This window comes from Saccoglossus kowalevskii, chromosome 6 (genome assembly GCF_978046115.1).
Source record: "Saccoglossus kowalevskii chromosome 6, keSacKowa6.1, whole genome shotgun sequence".
NCBI lineage: Eukaryota > Metazoa > Hemichordata > Enteropneusta > Harrimaniidae > Saccoglossus > Saccoglossus kowalevskii.
In genome coordinates this window covers 27,536,326-27,558,699 of record NC_140646.1, presented here as the reverse complement: position 1 = coordinate 27,558,699, position 22,374 = coordinate 27,536,326, and the positions used below count along the sequence as shown (strand labels likewise).

General features: G+C 34.6%; 1 protein-coding gene and 1 pseudogene across 1 annotated transcript in view; both read right to left on the bottom strand.

The window, feature by feature from the left end:
• Positions 1 to 6,656: 6,656 nt before the first annotated feature.
• On the bottom strand, positions 6,657 to 13,472 carry LOC100376268 (Y+L amino acid transporter 2-like; annotated as a pseudogene).
• A 1,343-nt stretch (positions 13,473 to 14,815) lies between these two features.
• Positions 14,816 to 22,374, bottom strand: part of LOC100376574 (uncharacterized) — a 90,266-nt gene continuing 82,707 nt past the window's right edge. The window contains exons 56-65 of the mRNA XM_085500292.1: positions 22,003 to 22,161; positions 21,001 to 21,183; positions 20,714 to 20,833; positions 20,456 to 20,617; positions 20,148 to 20,263; positions 19,885 to 19,959; positions 19,483 to 19,675; positions 18,745 to 18,865; positions 18,481 to 18,624; positions 14,816 to 17,301 (exon numbers count right to left, since the gene is read on the bottom strand). Coding sequence (XP_085356418.1) covers positions 17,222 to 17,301; positions 18,481 to 18,624; positions 18,745 to 18,865; positions 19,483 to 19,675; positions 19,885 to 19,959; positions 20,148 to 20,263; positions 20,456 to 20,617; positions 20,714 to 20,833; positions 21,001 to 21,183; positions 22,003 to 22,161 — 1,353 coding nt within the window. The 3' untranslated portion in view covers positions 14,816 to 17,221. The remainder of the gene's footprint in view (positions 17,302 to 18,480; positions 18,625 to 18,744; positions 18,866 to 19,482; positions 19,676 to 19,884; positions 19,960 to 20,147; positions 20,264 to 20,455; positions 20,618 to 20,713; positions 20,834 to 21,000; positions 21,184 to 22,002; positions 22,162 to 22,374) is intronic.

The window sequence follows — 22,374 nt, the reverse complement described above, 5'->3', positions numbered from 1 at the left end:
TTTGTTTCAATTAAAACTATATTAGGAATACATACTATTCATCATTAAATCAGGTGATGTGATGGCATGGTTGGTCCCTTTGGTTGAGGTTTGTATCTTTACGCATAGAGCCAGATAAAAACGTCATATTGCTGATTTTGAACCAACCTGCCCTTTGGTAATTTTTTTTGATGAGTGAATGACATAGCAATACACAGACAACCACAAATTATAATCGACTTTGGTCCTATGTGATATACGCAAAGAAAATATGTGAAATACATCAAAAGATGATATCCCATTTTTGACCACTTGATAAAGATTGCATTATACTTGTATAATTCACTTATTACTTATGTCTGTCCATGAATAATCAGAATTACAAATTGCGTTAGCGTACCCAAAGATTGTTATAAGGTTTCATATCTTATTTTTAGCCCAGTTACCGAGACGTCATCGCCGTTTTACTAACTTTGAAGTAATTTTATCAGCGGTATTTACAGACCACCTTTTCAAACAATACATTGGTGAATGTCTAGGACAACTGATCCAAAAATTAGATCACGGCACAATTAGATCACCAATATCATTTCAAATTGCTTGTTTCACAAGGAAGAAATTATACTACAGCCTAATTGTCTATGATACATGGGTTATGAATGTGTATCAGTCTATACTATTTATTTCACTGGAAGTGATACATGAGGAATATTGTTCTATATGTATTGCATACTATCATTACAATTCGTACGACCGACACCATCATTAATATTCATGTGCTAAGTACTGTGTTTATTGTGTTGTGTGTGTGTAAGTACTCGCTCACACGAGTACGTATCCTCATGGTTGTTTGTCTGTGATTGAAACTTCCAAAAATACCTGCGACAACCAAGTAATTGATCCTGTAGAAGAGAAAACAAAATAAATCATATTTGGTAAATTAAAACTGGCAGAATAAAGAGCAAATATAAATACAAAACCTGTGATCTGTCACTTACCAAGTATATTTGACAAGAGTCGCATCCTGTTTCTTTTATAGAGTACACCCAGAAAGTAAAGTGGAACACCAGTGAGCGTTAGACCCACACCAATACTTGACACAATCGGTCGCATGTAGAAAGGCACTATTACCAGGAACAAAGACATGACGACCAACAAAGCCGGAAGGAATAGAGGAAGCTGCGAATTTAAAAAAAGTCCCATAATCAGATATTACAAATAGTTTTACATATGTATTAAATATACGGGGAATATTCAAGGACAGATTTTCATTTACAATTATTTTATATGTGTATTAAATATCACGTGATTACCTTGATAGGACGAGGGAGACTAGGGTTATAAGACCAGCTACTGCAACCCCTGTTGACAACCAATTTATAAAACTAAAGTAGGTTGTAATAAGTGTGTCTATGTCGGTGATCTTTACCATAATCAGAGCAACCACACACTGAAAAGAAATATGCAAAAATACAATTGTTTTGTTTTTTGTTTTAGCCATAACACACTGTTTGTATAAGAATGTATTTTCATTTTAACTGGTATGCACTTTTGTATGAAATGTTACTGTGTTCAATGTTTCCCTTTTATATTTTAGTCAATGATTGATGCATCGTACAGTTATAAATAAAAATATCAACTATGTATATCTCGTGAGTGCCAAAACAATATCAGATTTATTAAACGAGTGTATTATTTTTCATTTGGTCCGAGCATTGTATTCGATATTCTGTTTTTTTATATTTAAGTTAATTTTATTTCTTTTCAAAATAACAATTACAGAGACAAGAGAAGAAGAGGAAAAGAAAAAAACAAAAAAAAAACACTGCAAAACATTGTATTCAAATATAGACAATCATAAACAGTATAAGCTTTGCTGTACAAAAGAAAAATGTATTAATTCTGTTATCATAAAATTTGCATGAAACAAATTGACATACTAGATGACACTTTCTGTACATAATCCCTCAAAGGCTCAAAAAAGCAAGAATGCCGTACACACTAACCGGTCACCACCAAAACATAAAGTGACGTTGTCTTATGGTGCAAAATTGGCTCATTATTCTAGAAACAGAAACGTGGTGTTTCTTCTTATGGAAATCATATCTTCTATTTTTCCTATATTACTAATTTTAGCTTTAATGGTAATTCTTTCTTCATTTTGCATGTATAGATGCATTTTTTAAAGATTATAATTAAACGGTTCAAAAGGTGCGAAAAACTGTTTTTCTGAAACTGGCTGGGGGCACTGCAAATGCTGACCCCAGTGATCAAAAACCTTGTCCAAATATCTTGCACCACATGACAGTCACGAAAGAGATGAATCAGAGTTTCACTAAAGTTATGACAAAATGTACACATGTCGGAAATAACTAAAGGTGATTGAAAGTCTCTAAAGAAGGACTGACTAGATGGAATAATAAAAATAATCAGAAGAGATGAGTTAACGGCTGAATTTTGGGGTACAGTTAGAGAGATTAATCATTTGCTTTCGACCATATACACTGATTGGAGGATCTGGCAGCACAACAACTGGTCTACTAATTTTCCAGTCTTTAGGGATAGCCGCAATGAGACCCTTCCATCATAGAAACTGAATGTGATTTAAACCCAATGTATTTAAGTCTTTCCAAATTTTAACCGTACCCTCCCCATTAAAGATGTCAGCTATATAAACAATTCCTATATCCTTTAAATCTGAATAAAATATACTTTTATTTTGAATAAGAATGTTTTTATTATTTCTTCCATATAATCTCATATGCAGGGGAAATAAACTCATACTGTATAATACTACTTCATTCATTTAGCATTTCCCAATAAAACGGTGGTAATAAACGGTAGTGCGTTTATTGAGAGGTTGCATCTAAAAAGTGGTTTTAAATAAAGATCTATGAATCGTTTCCATGGATGACAATATGATTACAAATACCTTTTAACCCAGTTAATTTTAAAAGCTTTCTGCATAGCACAAATATCCAACATTCCTACCATACTCCACCATGGCCATGAATTAATCTTTTTGATTGATTAATATTAATCAGATTTAACATCTAAAGAAACTTGCGAATAACAACAGATTTAATGATTTGTATTTTACCAATTAGCGTGAGGTTTCGCATATTCCAGAAGTTTTTCAAGACTTCTAGTTGCAGCAATGAAGTTTTTTTATTATGCAGCTGTAGAGTTGTAAGAAAAGTATACATCCACAATCTTGATAGGTGACATAGGCCATTTTACCCCAAGTGGGGGTATCTTTCCGTTGCCTCCAATTTCCTAGACACATTGCTTCAGTCTTATTAATATAAATTTTTAAACCTGCCGAAAGTGAGAATTGGTGAAGAAGAGTGAAGAGGTTCTCAGCAGCTCGAAGGTCTGACATAAAACAGGTGAGGTCATCAGCATACGCACCAAAACCACCAGTATTAATCCCCCTGATTCCATTGTCATATTGCAGCTTTATCAAAAGTGATTCTAAAGACAGAATGAACAAAATTGGTGATAGGTGATCTCCCTGTCTGACTCCCCTAGAGAGGGAAAAATAACTTGTTGACTGTGTTCTATTCATAACACAGCTAGATGGATTTGAATAAATGGCCTGTACCCAACCTAACAAAGAGGGACCAAAGTTGAATTTACGTAGACAACTGAACATGAAATCCCATTCAAGACTATCAAAGGCTTTTTTTGGAAATCAATACCTAAGAGCACCCCATTTTTTCCATAATCTTTTGCGTATTCCATAATTCCCCCAATCACCAATTGACCTATTCGTAATAAATACTGTTTGACCTTCATTGATTAATTTATTCAGAGTATGTTATAGGCGTTCAGCAATGCATCTAGCAGCAATCTTATAATCAACATTAAGTAATGTTATTGGCCTCCAATTACCTATATGCCTTTTATCCTTGCCTGCCTTTTCTATAAGTGTAATTACCACCCTGTCACTACATATGGTCCTAATAAGAGCCATCTCACATCGGATACATGAGCCAACTTCTGTGCTCTTTTCTACCCTTTCCGTTACCTTTGAGATCGACTTGTTTTGTTCTATTAGCTTGATTTAACTTTATGCAAAGTAACTCGATCATTTAGACTTGTGGAGTACTTCTTATTGCGAAGGTAGCGCTCCAAATTACACTTCATGTTGGCGAGGGAAGCTGACTCATATTCGTCTCCGTCCTTCATTATGCTGATGAAAAATTTGCCCGGACGCTCTTTCAACTTGACCGGTGGTATGTCTTCGAAACGCCGCAATTTCCCGGTATTCTGAGTTATCCACTAGGTATCACGTTCGGTAGTGTTAACGGTACTTTGCTTCTGGTGTGCTTTCACAAAACCGTCCACTTCGTCTGGTACTGGTCCAAGAATTTCATCAAGTTGGCCCTGTCCCATTGACCGCAAACACTGCATAATATCCATTTCGTCTGCTGCAGCCATTATCGTCTGCAGGTTGTCAAGGGAGCCAGTTAACGGGATGCGTAAACATATCCATCCGCAGTGCCGCACTTATCGATTAACGCGGTTGCATGCAAAACTTTGTTACTGCTTATGAAAAATGCACCTTTTTACCAATAAGAATTACCTTTAAACATTAAGATATAAAGCCTGTGTTCTTTATGTAATGAAAGGCATGTAATAACAATATTACGGCCCGAATATGGACGTTAGTGCCCTCGCGCAAGGAGATCATTTGCCCTGCTGACGTCGGGCAAATGATCACTTGCGCTCGGGCACAAACGCCCATATACGGGCAGTAATATATAGTACACACCTTCCAGCACCAAGGAATATGGACACAACAACAAATACTGGCCTAATTCAGGTTATTACTCATAATGTAGACTAAGCTACAGTTTCTGGATGAAATACCATATATTACAGGCATATTACGAACATATAAACATGAAACACGGGATTCAAACCCACGAACTAGCAAGGTGTCTGGATACTATAAGAAGATGCCACAAAGACAGCTCAAAATAGAGTGTAATAGATACGAACTTACAGTCACGAAATGGACATGCATGAACCAAATTACTGACATTACAGACCATGACGTAAATATAAAGCCATGATTGTATAGTGTGTATGAGCTATCCAGATACCAAAATATCTTATTTACTTCCGTGTACTAGTATCTTTATCATGACAGTAATACGCGACTTTAAAACAAGCTTCTCAAATAATCATAAGAATTATATGAAAACAGTTGAATGTAGTTTATATATTAATAACAGAAACGTTTCATCTGATTCGGGAAAGTGTACAGTTTCCGCGCGCAAAGAATTAAATTTTACCACTTTATGCTTAATAGTACTGGTAATGAACAGAAAAAATCGTAAACGTGTTATCTTATAATATTGTCCAGATTGTAAACTTCTCGCCACAGTGATTGCATTTGACATGAAGAACTATTTAGTGGACAGGATGGTAGAATAAACGCAAACCAGCTGTTGAATCTCCCTTGCGGCGTCGATCATCAACATAGAAGCACTGAACCATAGACAAATATTGTGATTCAGTGGCGCCCTTGTTCGTGCAAAATTGTAAAGGTGTTTGTTTCTCTGATAAAAACGTGTTACGTAAAACATTGTTCAGTTTCAATTCAATTCAGTATTGATATTCATATTCAATATAACATTTGATTGGAAAATTATCGGATAATATCGGATATGACATTGTGGTCACAGGGTTTAATATTTTAGTAATGGTCTTGTTTAGCCACAGTTTCACTGTTGTATTCCACATCTTTCCATGTTTTTCTCCTTGGTTGACATTTTAGTCCCCCCCCCCGTGTGCTCGTGGCGTACACTTGTCATCAGCATGTGCGTGCTTTCATGGTGTGTCAGTGTGGTGTAAACTTACAGGAATAAAGGGATTGTCCAGACAATTAATGATTTGACCACACTAGGTTTTACTGGAATCAAATGTTCACTTGATATATTGTAATCTAACTGTACATATCGTTTACGAATATTGAACATAAACTCATTAACTTGTGGAACACCTAGGAAACTAACATAACAGTGCTGAACATTATAATTATACGATCAATAATAGTATTGGTAGCCTGAAAAAATAGCTATTTAAAGACAAATCGTTGATAACAGATAGGAAAGACTGTCAATATTTATATATTTATAGGTATATAAGAAATTTGCAGTGACTATATGGAAGTTCTACATAAGTCTTCAATAAGTTGAATCTGTCCATAAATCTGCACTGATCTTACGACAAGAGATTTATATTCAGAGGTTCTGTGCTGATTAGAGAACACAGAAAAAGTCAGAGTGACTATATTTCTCTATATAGTTAATATAAATCAGTGAAAGGGCTAATCTTATATTCATATAATTTCAAAGAGCAATTATTAAACAACGTATATGATTCTTAGAAAAAAATGTTTCAATGTTTGCCAAGAATATCAAATCTCTAGATAAAATACTAAAGTCAATTTGTTCAGCCCCAACAATCGAACTTCTATAATACACCAATGCACAACCAATAAAAGAGCACCATTTACAGACAATGGACCTCTAAACAGCGTGGCGATTCGTGCACGATGAATAGAAAACTTTACACAGAAAGCGAGAAAATAAACAATCACGAAATATGATTAAACGTATTTTTGGTTCAACGTATATCGATTTGAATGCAAACGAAGTAAGGTATTATGGCGTGTTGGTATCTGTGAGCGCAACCTGTAAACACATCTGCCAAAACCAAGTAATAGATCCTATGAAAATAAATTTTAAAAAATGAACAACATTATTATTATGACCAGGGCATTGTCAGTTAATCACAAAGTATATTTTATTACGCATGATATAACTTACCCATTATTTGCGAGATCTTTTTAAAACGTTTCTTTTTATGAAGCACTCCGAGGAAGTACATTGGTGAGCCAGTCAGAGTTATAACCAATCCAATAGAAGAAACAATTGGAGTTGTATAAAATGGCACAACAACCAAAAACAGTGACATCAGGATGAACAAGCCTGGTATTACTTGAGGGAGCTATAACGAAAATGAACTAATATATTAAATCTACCCACGAACAATGTTACAGTTGTTGGTATTATATTTAATTATAATATTTACCTTTATAGGGCGAGGCATATCAGGCTTCTTCCATCGCAACCATACCATCCCACATACAGCAAGACCCGTGGCTAACCAAGTCATGAAGCTTGTGTAATTAATAAGGGTGTCAATGTCCCCGACTTGCAGCATAATCAATGATATTACTACCTAGAAGTGTCAACGGAATTCTCCAATGTAATTCAATACATAAAACACCAACTTAAATAGCTCTTTTTTTACAGATTTGAAACATGTACATAAAATATGCGGACAAGGCAGAAAAGAATGCATCAATTCATGAATTCACGCCTTCCGACTTACGCCAAACGGGATTAGGATTGTAACACAGTGGCCATTGTTTTGGGAATTTGATGAATCAGCTTTACTATTAATTTCACGTTGTAGATGGATTGTATATGTTTAAAATTAATATAATTAGGATACATATTTTTGCTAACTCGGTAATAATGCAATAGTCTTACATTAAACAGAATTGCTGGAACTGGTGTGCGATTTTTTATATGTATCATTGCCAACAATTCCGGAAGCTGTTTTTCTCTCGCACAGGAAAAGTAAAGTCTGTAAAAATAACAATAATAAAATAGACGCATTAGTGGCACCCAATGTTGATAAGGCAACAAATACTGGCATAATTCAGGCCATCACGCCTAAAGTGGAATCGGCAAATGTCTGTAAATGAATTAAAGTTGTTATCATGTATGTACCAAAGGTAGTAACTAACACACTAATCACAGAATAATTGCATCTGTTGTCACTTATTCCCTATCTGTTCCAGTACATTCAGCGCATTCAGTGTAGAATGGCCTGTTTCCCATCAGGCTAATATCTGGGAGATATCCCGCTATATTATAAAATACTCACCACTGCGACTGCATTTGACACTAATAACTCTTGTGAAGACATGACAGTGAAATAGGCGATGTTAGTCAGCAAATAAATACAAGTTATCATGATTATAGCATAGACAACAGCTAACGGCAAATTTCGGTGAAAATTATAAAAGTGATACAAGGAATAATTATGAGGAAATCTTATGGATTACAAACTGCCTAACCGATAGTGGTAGCATCAGTTTCACTCTTGTCCAGGCTGAATACCAAACAAAGAATTGATGCTTACTGTGCCACGTATAAAACTTATATTAGTCTTTCATCCAATTGATTAATCATGAATAATGGGTATGCTTGAAAACAAGACTACACATAGATAAAATGCCCATAGTGAACCATGTTTGCACTGACTAGACATGTAGTTCCCAGATGAATGTTGGTTTATGTGGCATATGTATTGTGTGTAATTGCGCAAGGAGAGGAGAGACAATGTCCAAGATATCATTTGACAAAACATTATTTTGTCTAATTATGTTCAACAATCTGTATTGAACATACAGCACCTTGGCAGAAATAGAAAGAATAAGATAACCATTGCAAATTATATAAAAAAATGAAAGTTGAGAAAAACAAAAAGGCAGCCATTCAATCATTTTGAGCCAAAACAAAATCACATGTTCCAGCCATAAGGAATGTCAATAAAAAGTTTGAATACAACCAGCCTTAGACATGTTTATATGTTGTGGGACAAACATAGCCGCCATCGCAATGGCAAAAGAAACGGGATAATGAAATAAGTTGGATATTTGCACAAGGCAGAACATGGAATCAAACTCGTATACCTTTTCACGTTCTTCATTTCTTCTGACACAACATTCAAAGTGGTCCTAGCAACATTTTTGTGAAGAAAAAAATATGTTAGTTTAGTCACACTTGAACATTTATCTGCTGTTTTTGTCAGTCAGATATGAAGATTCTCATTTTGTTCAGCGTCTTTAAACAGTGCCTCGAGCTGTATTCTGCCGCTATATACGTTCTTTTGATTCGTTCATTGGTTGATTGATCAATGCAGGCTTTATTAAATGGAATTCAAACGTTATAAATGTTTTTATTTGTATACCTATTATGTATTAGCACCATTAAGGAGATAAAAGTGTGCATTAGGGTAAGTATTTTTCAGCTATCGGCTAATGTTCATAAGAAATGTTAGCTCTATAGTGATAAAAATACAGGGCAAAGTCTGGGCAAAGGGGCAATTCTCCCTGGTCCTCCTTTCCCGGGAGATGTTGCGTTAAATCCTGCTTGACTTGACTTATCACCATGAAATCAAGTCTAGTCTTTATAGCAACATTAGAGCAATATCTCAGTCCACAGCGTGCTGTGATAATAAAGACAAGAAGGCTTCTATTTTGCTGAGTCATCATTCAAAAGCAAGAGGAGTGCAGTTTGAAAGAAGTTTTTACATATGCTTCTAGTACTAGATTGATGAATCAGTCAATAACCCCACCTGAGACAGTTTAAGCAGTTGCAGCAACCATTTTCACTATGCTCTATTCTCTTCACACTGTTCCAGAGTAACATTGTCTGGTTTTGTGACAGAATCCGCTAGTATTAAGTTGCTGATTTATGTTTATCGACACTCAATAATTGTGTTAATACTCGGGGAACATTCAACCCGACGAAGCAAATGCAAACTCGTAGTTTTTACCCTGGCCCATGAAGCATCACGGGTGTATGATAGGGTGCATCCCTGCTGCTTTCCAAGAAAACGAAAATGTAAAAAGCTGACTGATAGAAAGAATTTGGCCAAGTTGTAAAAGGCCTGTAAGAGTGCTTCCACAGCATGTTCGGACATATTTTCGCCACCAAAGGATCATCCATTCCCCCAAAGGTTTCCTACTGAGACTTCAAATGTGATTTGGTTGTGCATAGTCCATTGGTTTGTCCAACCAGAAATTACATAGTTTCTCTGGACAACACTGCTGATGTAACAGATGGCTACCAACTTCTAATAAGCTGGTTTAATCACACAATCTATCAATAAAATGGTAATGCATATACAAAATGTGCAAAATATTAATTTGAAATTTTGAAAAAAATAACAATTTTGTTCAAACCTAGGACAGAAATGGTACTGATTCCAAACTTTACAATAGGTTACAATTCTTGTGAAAAAGCTGAGCGGAAATACCTGATAGAATCCCCCTGATCATTTATCAAAAAGTGCTTTCAAGAGAATGTTTTTGAAACTTCTACCACCAGGACGCTTGGAATAACCTTTACATACATATTGGTTATTAAATGTGATATAGTTGGGGAAAAGTAATGTCAAATGTTCGATTAATTAGTTTGAATTAATATTCATCTGTATAAGATCATAAGTATTGCTTTTTGTAGTAATATAATTATGATCATTAGCCGTTCAAAATAAATGCCAAAATTAAAGCATGGCATGCATGAGACAAACAAAATGTTTAATGAGACTGAAGACAACAATAATGCCATTATTCAAGTCAAAACAGTGTTGGTCGCAGCTTGGTAACATGAATTCAGGTTTTAAGCCATGCTTGTATCTTATTGGACTATTTGGTCTTACAGATATGTAGTGTAGCATCCCTAGCATTCACTGTGACCTAATGAGAACCTCAGCAGCCTCTGATTGTCATGAGTCAGGTACTAGGGCGAATAATGACAGACAGAGACTCAAGCTTATTATGTCATTGACTTAGAAGTGATGTGAAACATATAGTTTTGAAGCGAGTCATAATAAGAATGTAATAATATGTTCATCATATGTATGTGTGTTCGCTATGTACATTCTTGTAATACAGCACTCGGGATCTGTGTTTTCTGCTCGTACGAGTCACTGCATGTTTTGGCACTAAACTAAATCCCTTTTGAAAAGTAAGGTTGACCGTCAAACTCATTTAACAACATAACAACATTTGATTTTGGTCTCTACACTTTTGTTACAAGATTTGTTACTATGTAACATTGTAAAAAAAATAATTAAACAGTTATAAAGTGTTCGCCTCATAGTAAGGTTTATTATTGTTGTAATACATCTAGCAGCATAAATATAATTCATTACCATGCAAAGATGGATACATAAACCTGTAATAGCTTCACTCATGTTGATGTAAATAATACCAACCGTAGCCTCAAGGTTATACCATAGACTATTACAAGATTATTTTATAGACCATATAGCATATTATACAATTAACTTACCATCCTGAATAGGCCCATAAACCTGAATACATAGCCAATGCAATGTCTCCAGCAGATGTTGTACGTTCCTTCAAAACTGTTCTTAAAGTTTGTTGTGTGGCCTGTCCATAGAAAATTAAATTAAAAAAAAATTCTTCTTCCGAGTTAGATTAACCCTCTGAGTATAATGTTGTGATTTATTTCATATACTAAGTTCAATATAATCGGACACAGTGCATTTCACTGGTCAGATTGGTTAGTTGCAAACATTAGGTGTTGACTTTAATATTAAATTATGAATTGGTCAGAAACTTAAATATCTTAAAATCCCAGACCTCAGATTTCTGTTTAGGGATTGTCCTAAATTACATGAAACTTCATATCATCCCCTGCGATTCTGCTTGCACATTTAACTTCTAAAAACACGTTTCACAATACATCTTTCAGTATTTAACCAAAACCACTGTATAAACTTATGAATACTCATTTGGTTTGATGAGTGAGCAATGCTGTGCGTATTTTATATAACACCTTAATGTAGACAAACTCAGCAGATATTCACAGTAGAGAAATTGGTCCTGTTGTGCATATTAATTATTTAAAAAAGAGCAGTATTATATATAATTATTGTTTCTTTCAACAAGTCAACCAAGTCCCTAAACTATCAAGTTTATAATTGTCAACAGTGTAAAACAAAAATATAGAAGTATACAAGTATGAAAATATATCGGATTACACATGACTCGTCTATGCCTGTACATGTGCTAGTTTTGCATCTTCCCACATTCCATTAGTCATAAACAATCACCAAGGTATGCCATGTCATGCAATTAGGTCTAAAAATGGTAACATTAAATACATACCTTGTGCTAAGCACACTAATCCTGTGACAATAATAATCGTGGTGGCCAGTATTTTAGAATATTACAAGAAGTTATTCAATCGAACACTCCATCGTGCACTACTAACATTCACGAATGACAGGAAAACTAAAATTACAAACCACCAAGGTTAACAAAATTGTGATGGATTATGTTTTTGAAACAGGTGCAATGGTTTTACATGTATAGCAATAACAAATAAAATATACTATTACAAGCCTTTCAACTGGGAATATTGAATAAATAACAAATGGTTGAATGGGTGGATACGTTTTTTCTTTGCATGGCAAAATTTAGTAATAAAGTTTTGTTGTGCAAAATATACTGTCCAAAATTTATGTGTGAACAATTGTGACCAAATATAGACAAAGACAAGTCGTCATAATTACATACAAAATAATTAATATTCATGTTCCTCGATTAATACTACATGTACTATATTAATCCCAATATTCCCAAAACATAAAAGTGGAGCAACATATCTAAGCAAAATTTGTATTCCTCAATTATTACTACATGTGATGTATTAATCTCAATTTATTCTATATAACATGAATTGTATAAAAGTTCCCAAATAATTCATGCAGTATTATTTGAGTAAAATAAAATACTAGATTTCAATATTGATATAATTCAGCATGATGTTATCAGGATTTATGAATATGGTAAACAATATGTGCTTGGTTATGTCAACAGAACCCAACACAATACGTCAACTGACAATAAGTATTACAGTGTTTATTTATGTGGCTGTCTGAGTTGCCAGCATATACAGGGTGGGCTCATACTCAAATAGTTTCGTAGATGTAGGGAAAATGTACACTTGTGAATGACGGTCGACGCAGTAAACACAGTGAATTTTTGATGCTTCATGAAAATGTCGTTCTAAATTATCAAACATGTATATAAAATTTAACAGCTTGCAGTATAATCATAGGGTGAGATAATTAAAACCGTACTTACGGACACCAGCCACAGCCAACAGTTGTCTTTTCAACTGTGATTGACACTCATAAAACACGGGATATAAGATATAATCGGCGAATACTAGAATGATAATGGCTACACTGGTGGGTTTCTCTATGACCATCATCATCCAAAGATGCAGGAATGCCACAAAAGGCCCAAACGCTTCATATAAGTAAATGGTTATTCCCCCAAACTTGGGAATCGTTGTCCCCAGCTCTGCATAGCACAGACCGCCAATGAGTGAAAATATTCCACAAACAACCCCGATCACCAGAGCAAGCCCAACTGAGAAAGTGTTGAATAGAACGCCCTTCGGTGATATGAAAATACCAGATCCAATAACTATACCTGTGATCAAAAGAATTCCATCAACTAACGTTATTCTTTTTTTGATGCGAAAAGTTTCCTCTTTTTCATTGGTATTTTGATCTTCAGCTGGTACATTTCTATGTGAAAGGCCAGGAGATTGACTGTTGACTGCAACGTTAGCCATGTTGAAAAACAACTGTTGACAAATCTTGGTTTATACAGTTACGTTGATCAATAAATCACATGACAAGAAACGCCCGATGCAATAAATCACAAAATACAAAATCACTCAACTGCTTTATGGTATGTGTAAATTTCACTTGTTGTATACTATTGAATGACAGACTTGCTTTGTAATAGAAGTTTATTTCATGAGAGAACAAAATAAAGTACGAGTAAGACAAAGACATTGTAAGAGATGAATCCATTAACGGATGCAACTTTGGAAGAACTATGCTTAAGGTCCGAAATGTTCTCCTTTCATAGTATTTTTATTACACTCTAAAATGACAAAATACAACGATGTGGCTCTTTTTTTGTGATATGATTTTCACGTTCAGGAGTATACAGATTACCAATTTTAAAAACGGACATTGGCCGTCTGCCTCAGTCTACAAGTTGATTGATTAGTTCCCAGTAATAAAATGGAGAGACGCTGATGAGTGCATTTGCAACTAATAAATACTACAATTCAGGCTTATTATTTTACCACAGCTTGCTTGTTGTGTATGAAGCAGAGGTTATATGACGACAGTCCGAAGGTCGAAATGTCTGGCCAATACCGTAATAAAACATTGAATACTGCTACATTATGATAGGTAGACGGCCACACAGCTTATACAAAACAAGAGTGCCCTTCAACGTCAGAAATTGTGCACACAACTTTTTTTTTCATATATGCCTTTGTTTAAAGTTGTACAAGACCGTTTTTCTGACAGAATAAGCAATTGAGAATCTCACACATATTTAATTAAAGAGGTAACTAAGCCACAAATTGACGGTTTCTTTTCAGGGTTGCCAGCACTATTGTTGTACACAAGACCGGCATTTTGACATTTGCAGCGCCCATATAACTGGAAGAGGTAGCTATTAAAAGTTCTGATAAAGTCCAGATTTCATGTCATATGCAGTTGTTTTCATATACATATTGGTAATAACCAGTTTCAATTCATGTACTTTCTGAACTTTGAGCTTGGCCAGGTTTGGAATTTCAGATAGAAATGAGTTATTCCTCAATTATTGAAAGAGTTGTCTATGCTGCATTCGGACCAGGACTTTCTTATTGGTGGTAAAATACTCGAATACACTATTCTGTAGGATTTAGCCTTCTGTAGAGTGTGCATTTATGGTAAAATGTCACTCGTGATATTTACAAAATGCAGACCATAAATATGGCTTTTACACGTGCAATTAACTATACCAGTTATTGTCAAGTGCATTAATTCCACATTCATGACATTTAGTTAGGCTTTGTAAAAAGTCGATTACACTAGGATTTAGAGTAATACATACAACATAAATCCGATCTTTACTATGCAAGAAAATGAACCAATACTTTATTTCATATAGAACGAACAAAATGAAAAACAAATACTCTTCCTTTGTTACTTATATAAACTTGTAGTCAATACACTGTTCGCCATTCTTTTAAAAATACAATACACTAAATGTTACTTGAAAAACAGGGTCAGAAAATACAAGTGATTGTAATTATATTTTTCAATGTGCTGGATATGAAACATATTACCAACAGCACTGGCTTACAACTGCCCCCCACAAATTCTCTTTGTGTGTACCAGTTATTGATGAATAAAAGGCACATGATAATTGAGGAAGCCGATTGAGTGTACCTTTTCAGGTTTTTTAGAGACCGATAGTTCACAAGTTGCTTGTGGCTTTGGGCACCACTGTATCATACACTATATGCATCTTATATGAACTACTCAAAACCTACATAACAGCTAATAGTTTACAAATAATCATGAAAGAATGAGCTTCAGTGAATCAGTGAAAGATGGCGTTGAGTTATCAAAACTAAACAAAATGGTTACAATAATTTCAATAATAATCGTTTCATAACCAAATGTGAATGAACCAAAGTGCAATAGTGCTGATAACCAGTATGTAAACACCGCGATGGTCACATTTGCTCGACAGGGCAAATATGGTGTATATATTTTTCTTAATTTTGACATCATTCCCAATGCCATGATTGCCTTTACACTGACTTTGTTGTAACACATATGTCATATAGATTTTACTCAAGTGTTATTCAATTTCTTCTGATACATTTTTAACTTGATTCCCCCAGAGGTGTTCATAATTCAAATTGGAGTCAGGTGTTATGACTTCAAGTACAAGTACTTGGTAAATTATGTGTAATTAAAGCATCAGCATAAGGAACTAAGTCAAAACCTATAAAAGGAATGTTGAACAGGGACTGGATGATGAGGACATGTGCATAACATTAAAAAAAAGAGTAGAAAAGAAATAAAATACTTGATAATGCAGGAATGGGTCTTACATAGTAGTGACATAGTGTAGATAAGTTGCCCTATAAATAATAAAGACATTGCATGTCAAAAATAGATAGGGTACTTTTAAAATTTGGTTTACATAACACTTGATATTTGGAAAAAATATAAATGTCTGAAAGACCGACATCTAGCTTTGGTTTTAGAGTCAATTGTTACAGAAAACTGCAGAAAACAAATAAGGCTAATGGGTTTCAGCTGCTGCTTTCTTGATTTAATATCAGTGACTACAAAGCTTTAAATAAACAACATAAAAATCTCTCCAAAATAGAGTTGACATTTGTACAAAACTTACACTCATTTATAATAAATTACTGCAGATTTTTTTTTTAAATCTAAGAATGAATTGTAAAAAAAAATTATGTATATTACATGTCCTTTGGTGCAATTTTAAAATTGTGAGTAAGATAATACAAGATTTGTTATGTATCTACAGCTCGCTACCCCGTTGTAATTTAAACACCCCTAATCCTTCCTAGAGAAAATCTTCTTCCAGTTTACCGCCTTCCTTTGGATAAAGCGGTTCTCACCATGATCACAATTATTTATGTGATCTATTAATGATAATAATATGCATTAGCACTCTACCCTTAAAGTTGACAGACAGATGAGCACCATTTGAAATTCTGTGTCTTATTTCTGAAAATTTGATTATTTCTCTTTGCAATTTGGACAACAGTCTGCATGATGACTTCAGAATTATTTGACATTTGTACTGAGATTCACCTGCTATCTCGATTTCAATAAACAATACGAAATATATTCTACAACACAGTACAGATGTGTTAAATAGCGTAGTATGCTTCAAATAAAAAAGTTTATTTCATTATTTTTATTACCTACATTATTGGGTTATTGATGAATTGCTTCAGTTGATAATGCACATACGATGGTCAGTGCAACTATATATGAATCAGACCGGTATGAAATATTGATTCTTTGTAAAACAAAGTCTCTATCATGATGCCACATAAAATGTCTCTATAGCAGTATAGTCTTATCCTCTATTGGTTTGTACCAATGAAAGGACTGTGGTATGGCAGCATGTTTTCGCATGATGTCTAGTTTAGATCTGTGAGCATCTACAGCCAACCTGATTCCCTTTAAAGCTGTATAAATAAGGTTTTTATATAAATTGTTCAATGATCCATCACTGGATTTAATTTGTGGGTTACAATACATATAGATGTCTTCCCATGCTGTGCAGCTATATTCATACAAGTACTTAATAATAGTTTGAAATTTTTGTTTGATGTAAATGATACATGTTGCACTTCTCATATAGTGTCCTCCTGTGGTTCACAAACCAGATTCCTATGACGACTCATGTTCACGATATGACCTTGGGTCACTCGCCCTGGGAGATCAAGCAGTAGTCCAGACATTGACTGATATTTGACTACACCCTCACTTCAGTCCTGGTCAATCCCAGTGATTGGCTTTCTTCAGGCGTTAAACCACTTTTAAGAGTTCTTCTCACTGAAAGAGAGCAGAAAACAATTACAATGTAAATACCTAGAACATCAGCAATACTATCCTATTTGGAGGTTATTTGAAGGTAATGCTGGATATAATATGTATTATTATACATCTGTCACCAGAACGAATTCCAAATGAATTACACGCGTAAGCGTCCTCTAATAATAAAAACAAACATGGCTGCCACCAGAATTTGACCAGACTCCAAACAAAGAAGTTCGATACTCTCACTGTACTGTCTTTGTGCACATTTTGAGGTATCCTCGTTATAACCTCATAGTATTGATAAGAGCAGTGTTCATATTTTTATGTGTATGTAAGTGAGAAAACAAATATCAATATTGCTTCTATGCAACACCACACTGTATCTCTGGCATTACTCGTGAATAACCTCTTTATCTGTAATGGCATGAAATTTGCCTATCACCAACCATGTCAGGCTTTGTTGGAAAAAAGATGAGCATGACAGGTAGCAGCCCGAACCTATGAGAGCAGCTGAGAGCACAAATAATGTGAGGGATTACTGTCAAACATCAAATTATGTTAACAACTAGGGAATTTTCTTATTTCTAACAATGTACTGAGTAAATTTGAATCTGGTAAGGCTCTGGATTTGGAGTTGCACTTTGTGAGCCATTGTTATTTTTTTGATCAAATCAAGATTTAGTACCTGCAAAGTTTTTCACCGATCTTCAACTTTGTGACCCGGTATTTCTGGCTCTTTATAATGGAATGCAATTATTACAGTTTAAAGATATAATATACTACAACATTTCTGATCATTTTTTTTTTCAAGATTTCAGTGTTCATCAAAAACGCTGAAACGATTGTTACCAAAAACTAATCAGGTCTGTGAATAGTCATTAAGCATCTATGTACCAAGTTTTATTGAAATGTAATGATTAGTACTTGATATATTTGTAGAAAATTCGAAAATTGACTAATTATTATGCAAATTAGGTGATTAATATGCATGGGGATTCCTACCCAGAACTAATCAGGTGTGCGCATTGTCCCAGAGCATCTATGTATCAAGTTTCATCAAAATCAAATGAGTGGTTCTTTAGATATCAATGGAACAGTTATGGTACAGATAACAATCAGCTGATTATCATGCAAATTAGGTGATTAATAAGCACAGCTTTTAACCAAAGACAATTAAGCTAAGACAGCACTTACAAGACTTCCTATTCATCTGTCTAGCTCGCTTTCTTTCCCTAGGAGTATGTCTATTAGCAGGTGCTGTAGCTGACTTTACTAATAATTCCATCATTTCATCATTAGTATCATCCATCAGCAACTCATCTGGCCCATGGTGACGTCCTAACACCAACAAGAAATAAGTTAATCAATTATGGCAGAATCCTTCTCAAATCACAGTAATTGTGATTGTCCAAATACAGACATACTAATTGAATTTCAAATTAATTAATATGAACTTACCCTGAGGTTTCCTTCGGTTCTCCAGAATTTTATCACCAGGTGCTGTACCACTTTTTGTCAGTAATGATTTAAGTTTATCATCGTCATCCTTTGCTTTTTGTATTTTGTTGAAATTTTTAGTCTGTGAAAAGAATCATTAAAAAGTATGTTAATGCGGATGCGTTAATAATAAATATTAATGAGCAGGAACCCCCCCCCCCCCCGCAGTTTTTAGTGACTGTTAACAAAGTGCCAAATAATTATTTACACTCATGTTACAGACATGCATTTTTATTCAACATCATTCGTTAGAATTAAAATGTCCATCAGTCAGCCATTTTGACTCAAATCTGGGGAGGTGGACAGATGTTTAGTTGACAATATTTTCAATGATATATGGCCATGCATGACCAAGATCTAGTTCCGGAATGGCATAAATGCTTGATTTTGATGAATGTTTAGCAATAAAATTTGGCCATCTTGAATTGCATCATGAAACGAATACATGTACACATGTGTGATATGATGTGTGATATTTGAATGAAATCGGCTCAGGCATGTTTAAGACACAGGTGCAGAAGGACGGATACACATATGCCTGAAGGTGAAATTATAAGACTTTGTTTTCGGTCTATGTTCAAACAGGAACTAACAGCCACTATGTTACCAGATATTGGTGTTAAGGAGATTTCATCATTAACTATTTAAGAAGTTATAAATGTTCAGAAATGAGTAAATACTTCAGGATATCAGACTCACATCTGTTATGAGTTTTCCCCTCGTCTTGTTTCTTTCTCTTTGGTTGGCCTTCTTCTTCTGCATCTCCTTAACTCTCTCCCGTGTTGTTCTATACTCGAGGGCAAATTCACTGATAATCTTGCAGAATTCATTGATTTTATAATCTTTTGCTGAATCCCGTGAAATTCCAAGGAAAAGCAGTAATCTGTTAAACCTGCAGTGGTGAAGTTAGACATATGTGAGCCCTTTGTTGTAAAGGTTTCATGAATCTTGGCACAAAATGTTTGTAGACAACATGATTTAAAGGCCATGACAAATGGTGGCTTTAATACTATGATATTTTGAAATACCTTGAAATTTATTATCATTATGATTCTTAATAATATATTACAAGATAGAATTGCAGATTTCAGTTAAACCAACCTGTTGATAACCCTTCTGTGAACAGTTTTTAATACTATTATCCTTTCAGCACAATCTGCCAAAAAATCTTGTAGCCTGAAAATCAGATGAAAAATTAGAATTATATTAATGAATATGCATCACAATATCATAACTTTGATTTTAAGGTTGATTTTAAGTAGTGATAACTACACCAGAAACCATGCGTTGATTTGACTATGCCTTTAAACAGGATTTGGAAAAGATGGATCTTAAATATACCAGTAAAAATTCAAATCACTTACTTGAATCTTAGCTCTGAATGACTGTCATGTTTGACTATTGCTTTTAAATGATCCCATGATTCCTTGCATCGTTTTTCCATATTACTCAGATCATGAGCGACCTCATCAAAATCAACCTGGAATTATAGCACATAATAAGAAATTCATAAAATTATGCAAGCATAACCATAAGCAAAATCAATCCTAACCCCTAATTAGGATATAGACTGTTGTTCTACTTGGAGGATACGATAAATTTGGTGTTCAATTTCAGATGTCATATGAGTATAATAGTTTTTATTAAGAATCAAAGAAATGCGGGGCCTTACCTTACTGCACCTCGTGATCGGGCCAATTTCTGAGTACAGATCACTGGTGTCTGGAAATGTCTCCATGACTGTGTTGCATAGATGATAGAGTAATGTTTGTTTTCTGACTGTATCTTTGACTTCTGGGACTTTGGCAAGATATTCCAACTGAAAACCCTTGGACTGCAACAATAAAACAGCAGAATTAAAGGTTTTGATTAAATCAAATGCATCTCATTTGTACATAGGTAGAAATCTCTTACTACCTGAGTAACTTACCTGCGAGTCATTCAGAAAGTTACCAATAGTAAGCAATGTTGCCAGAATTTGCTTAAAAGTTTTATTGACTTTTAACTCTTCCATACCCTTCTTGAGGTCCATCAATGGCTCAGCCACCTCCTACAAATACAGCAATAAAGAACAATTCTTATTTTGATTCTCAGCAGCAGGTTTTGTCCAGTCATTTACACCGTGTCACTTGCAATAATAAATGAAGATACAGTCAAATTATTGTAGAGTAGTACTCATTGGGATAAGAACAGAATACAGAAAAAAAGAATACATACCTGCTCCATGGACTCGTATTCTAATTTGAATAACCAGAGATTCAGTCTTGCACTAAGTTCACTAATAGATGCTAGTGTGAGCAAGAACTGTTCTGCCGTTCCCAGCGGCACTTCTGGATTGGTTAACACAGCCTCTTTTATCTTTGTCTTTTCTTCCTCGGTGGGCAGCATTGTTAAAACTTTCTAAAAAGGGAAGAAATAAAGAGTTCAAGCGTTGTATTTTAAATTGATCACATAAATTTCTGACAATCAATTTTAAGAATTTGTAAACTACCAAAACATCAGGAAATGTTATATTTAAAAACATATTCCGTCTTGTTTTAACAAGAAGGGTGCAGCCACAGTCAGGTGGCGCACACGTGATAATAAAAAAAAAAAAATACAATATTTACTATATGGGGGCCGCCATCTTGAATGCAGGATAAAACTAAATAAGAGACAAGTTGTGAAATGCGTTTTCCAGATTCCTACAAATCTGGGAAAAAATACGATCCGTTGGGATTATATTAAGCCAACCGATAACAAAATTCGGCCGGATTCAGCGTTTTTGGGTGGAAAAATCCCTTGCATACAAACACCTAATTACACGAAGAACATAGAACATTTTCCTGGGGTATTTGAAACCGAAATTGTCATTGATTGGCTGCTGAGCTGGAATGAAATTTTTTGGTAAATACTGTGGAATACTTTATTTTTGCTGGAATTAATTTTCGCTGAAAAGGCTTTTTGGGCGTTTTGTATGGAATTTATTTTCACTGATTTTTGATGAGTTTAATGTGAAATATAGAAAAAAGTATAATTGCTGGATTTTATTTTCACAGAAACATCCCTTCAGCGAAAATGGCGAAAATAAATTCCAAGCGAAAATAAAGTATTCTACAGTATAGTACATGTAAATATCGTATTTATTTTATTATTACGTGTGCGCCAGCTGACTGTGGGTGCGGCCCACCCTACTACACAATGCACACAACAAAAATATAACAGATTGATTTAACTGACCTCAATGGCTTCTCTGTTCATTGCCATACTATCCATTGACAGTATAGCAGCTTTGATTGTCCTGATGTTCGGCAACACTGTCATACCAATGTTGATAGCATTAGAACGTTTGGTATCCAAGCATGTTATCTCCTTCTTCTGATTAGTTTCTTCTTTTTTCTGTATTTAAGTAAAACAACATACATGTTATCCAGCAGTGAAATGATTTTGTTCAGCACTCTATTGATCTGATTTTAAGACTCTGAGAAGGATTGCAAACATGTTTGCGGTTATAGGATTGAGTACAAACAAAATAAACATAGTTGCTGAGATGCTAAGATCTATCACAACTTTATTATTTGCATCATGGCTTCTCACACTGATGCATTCAAA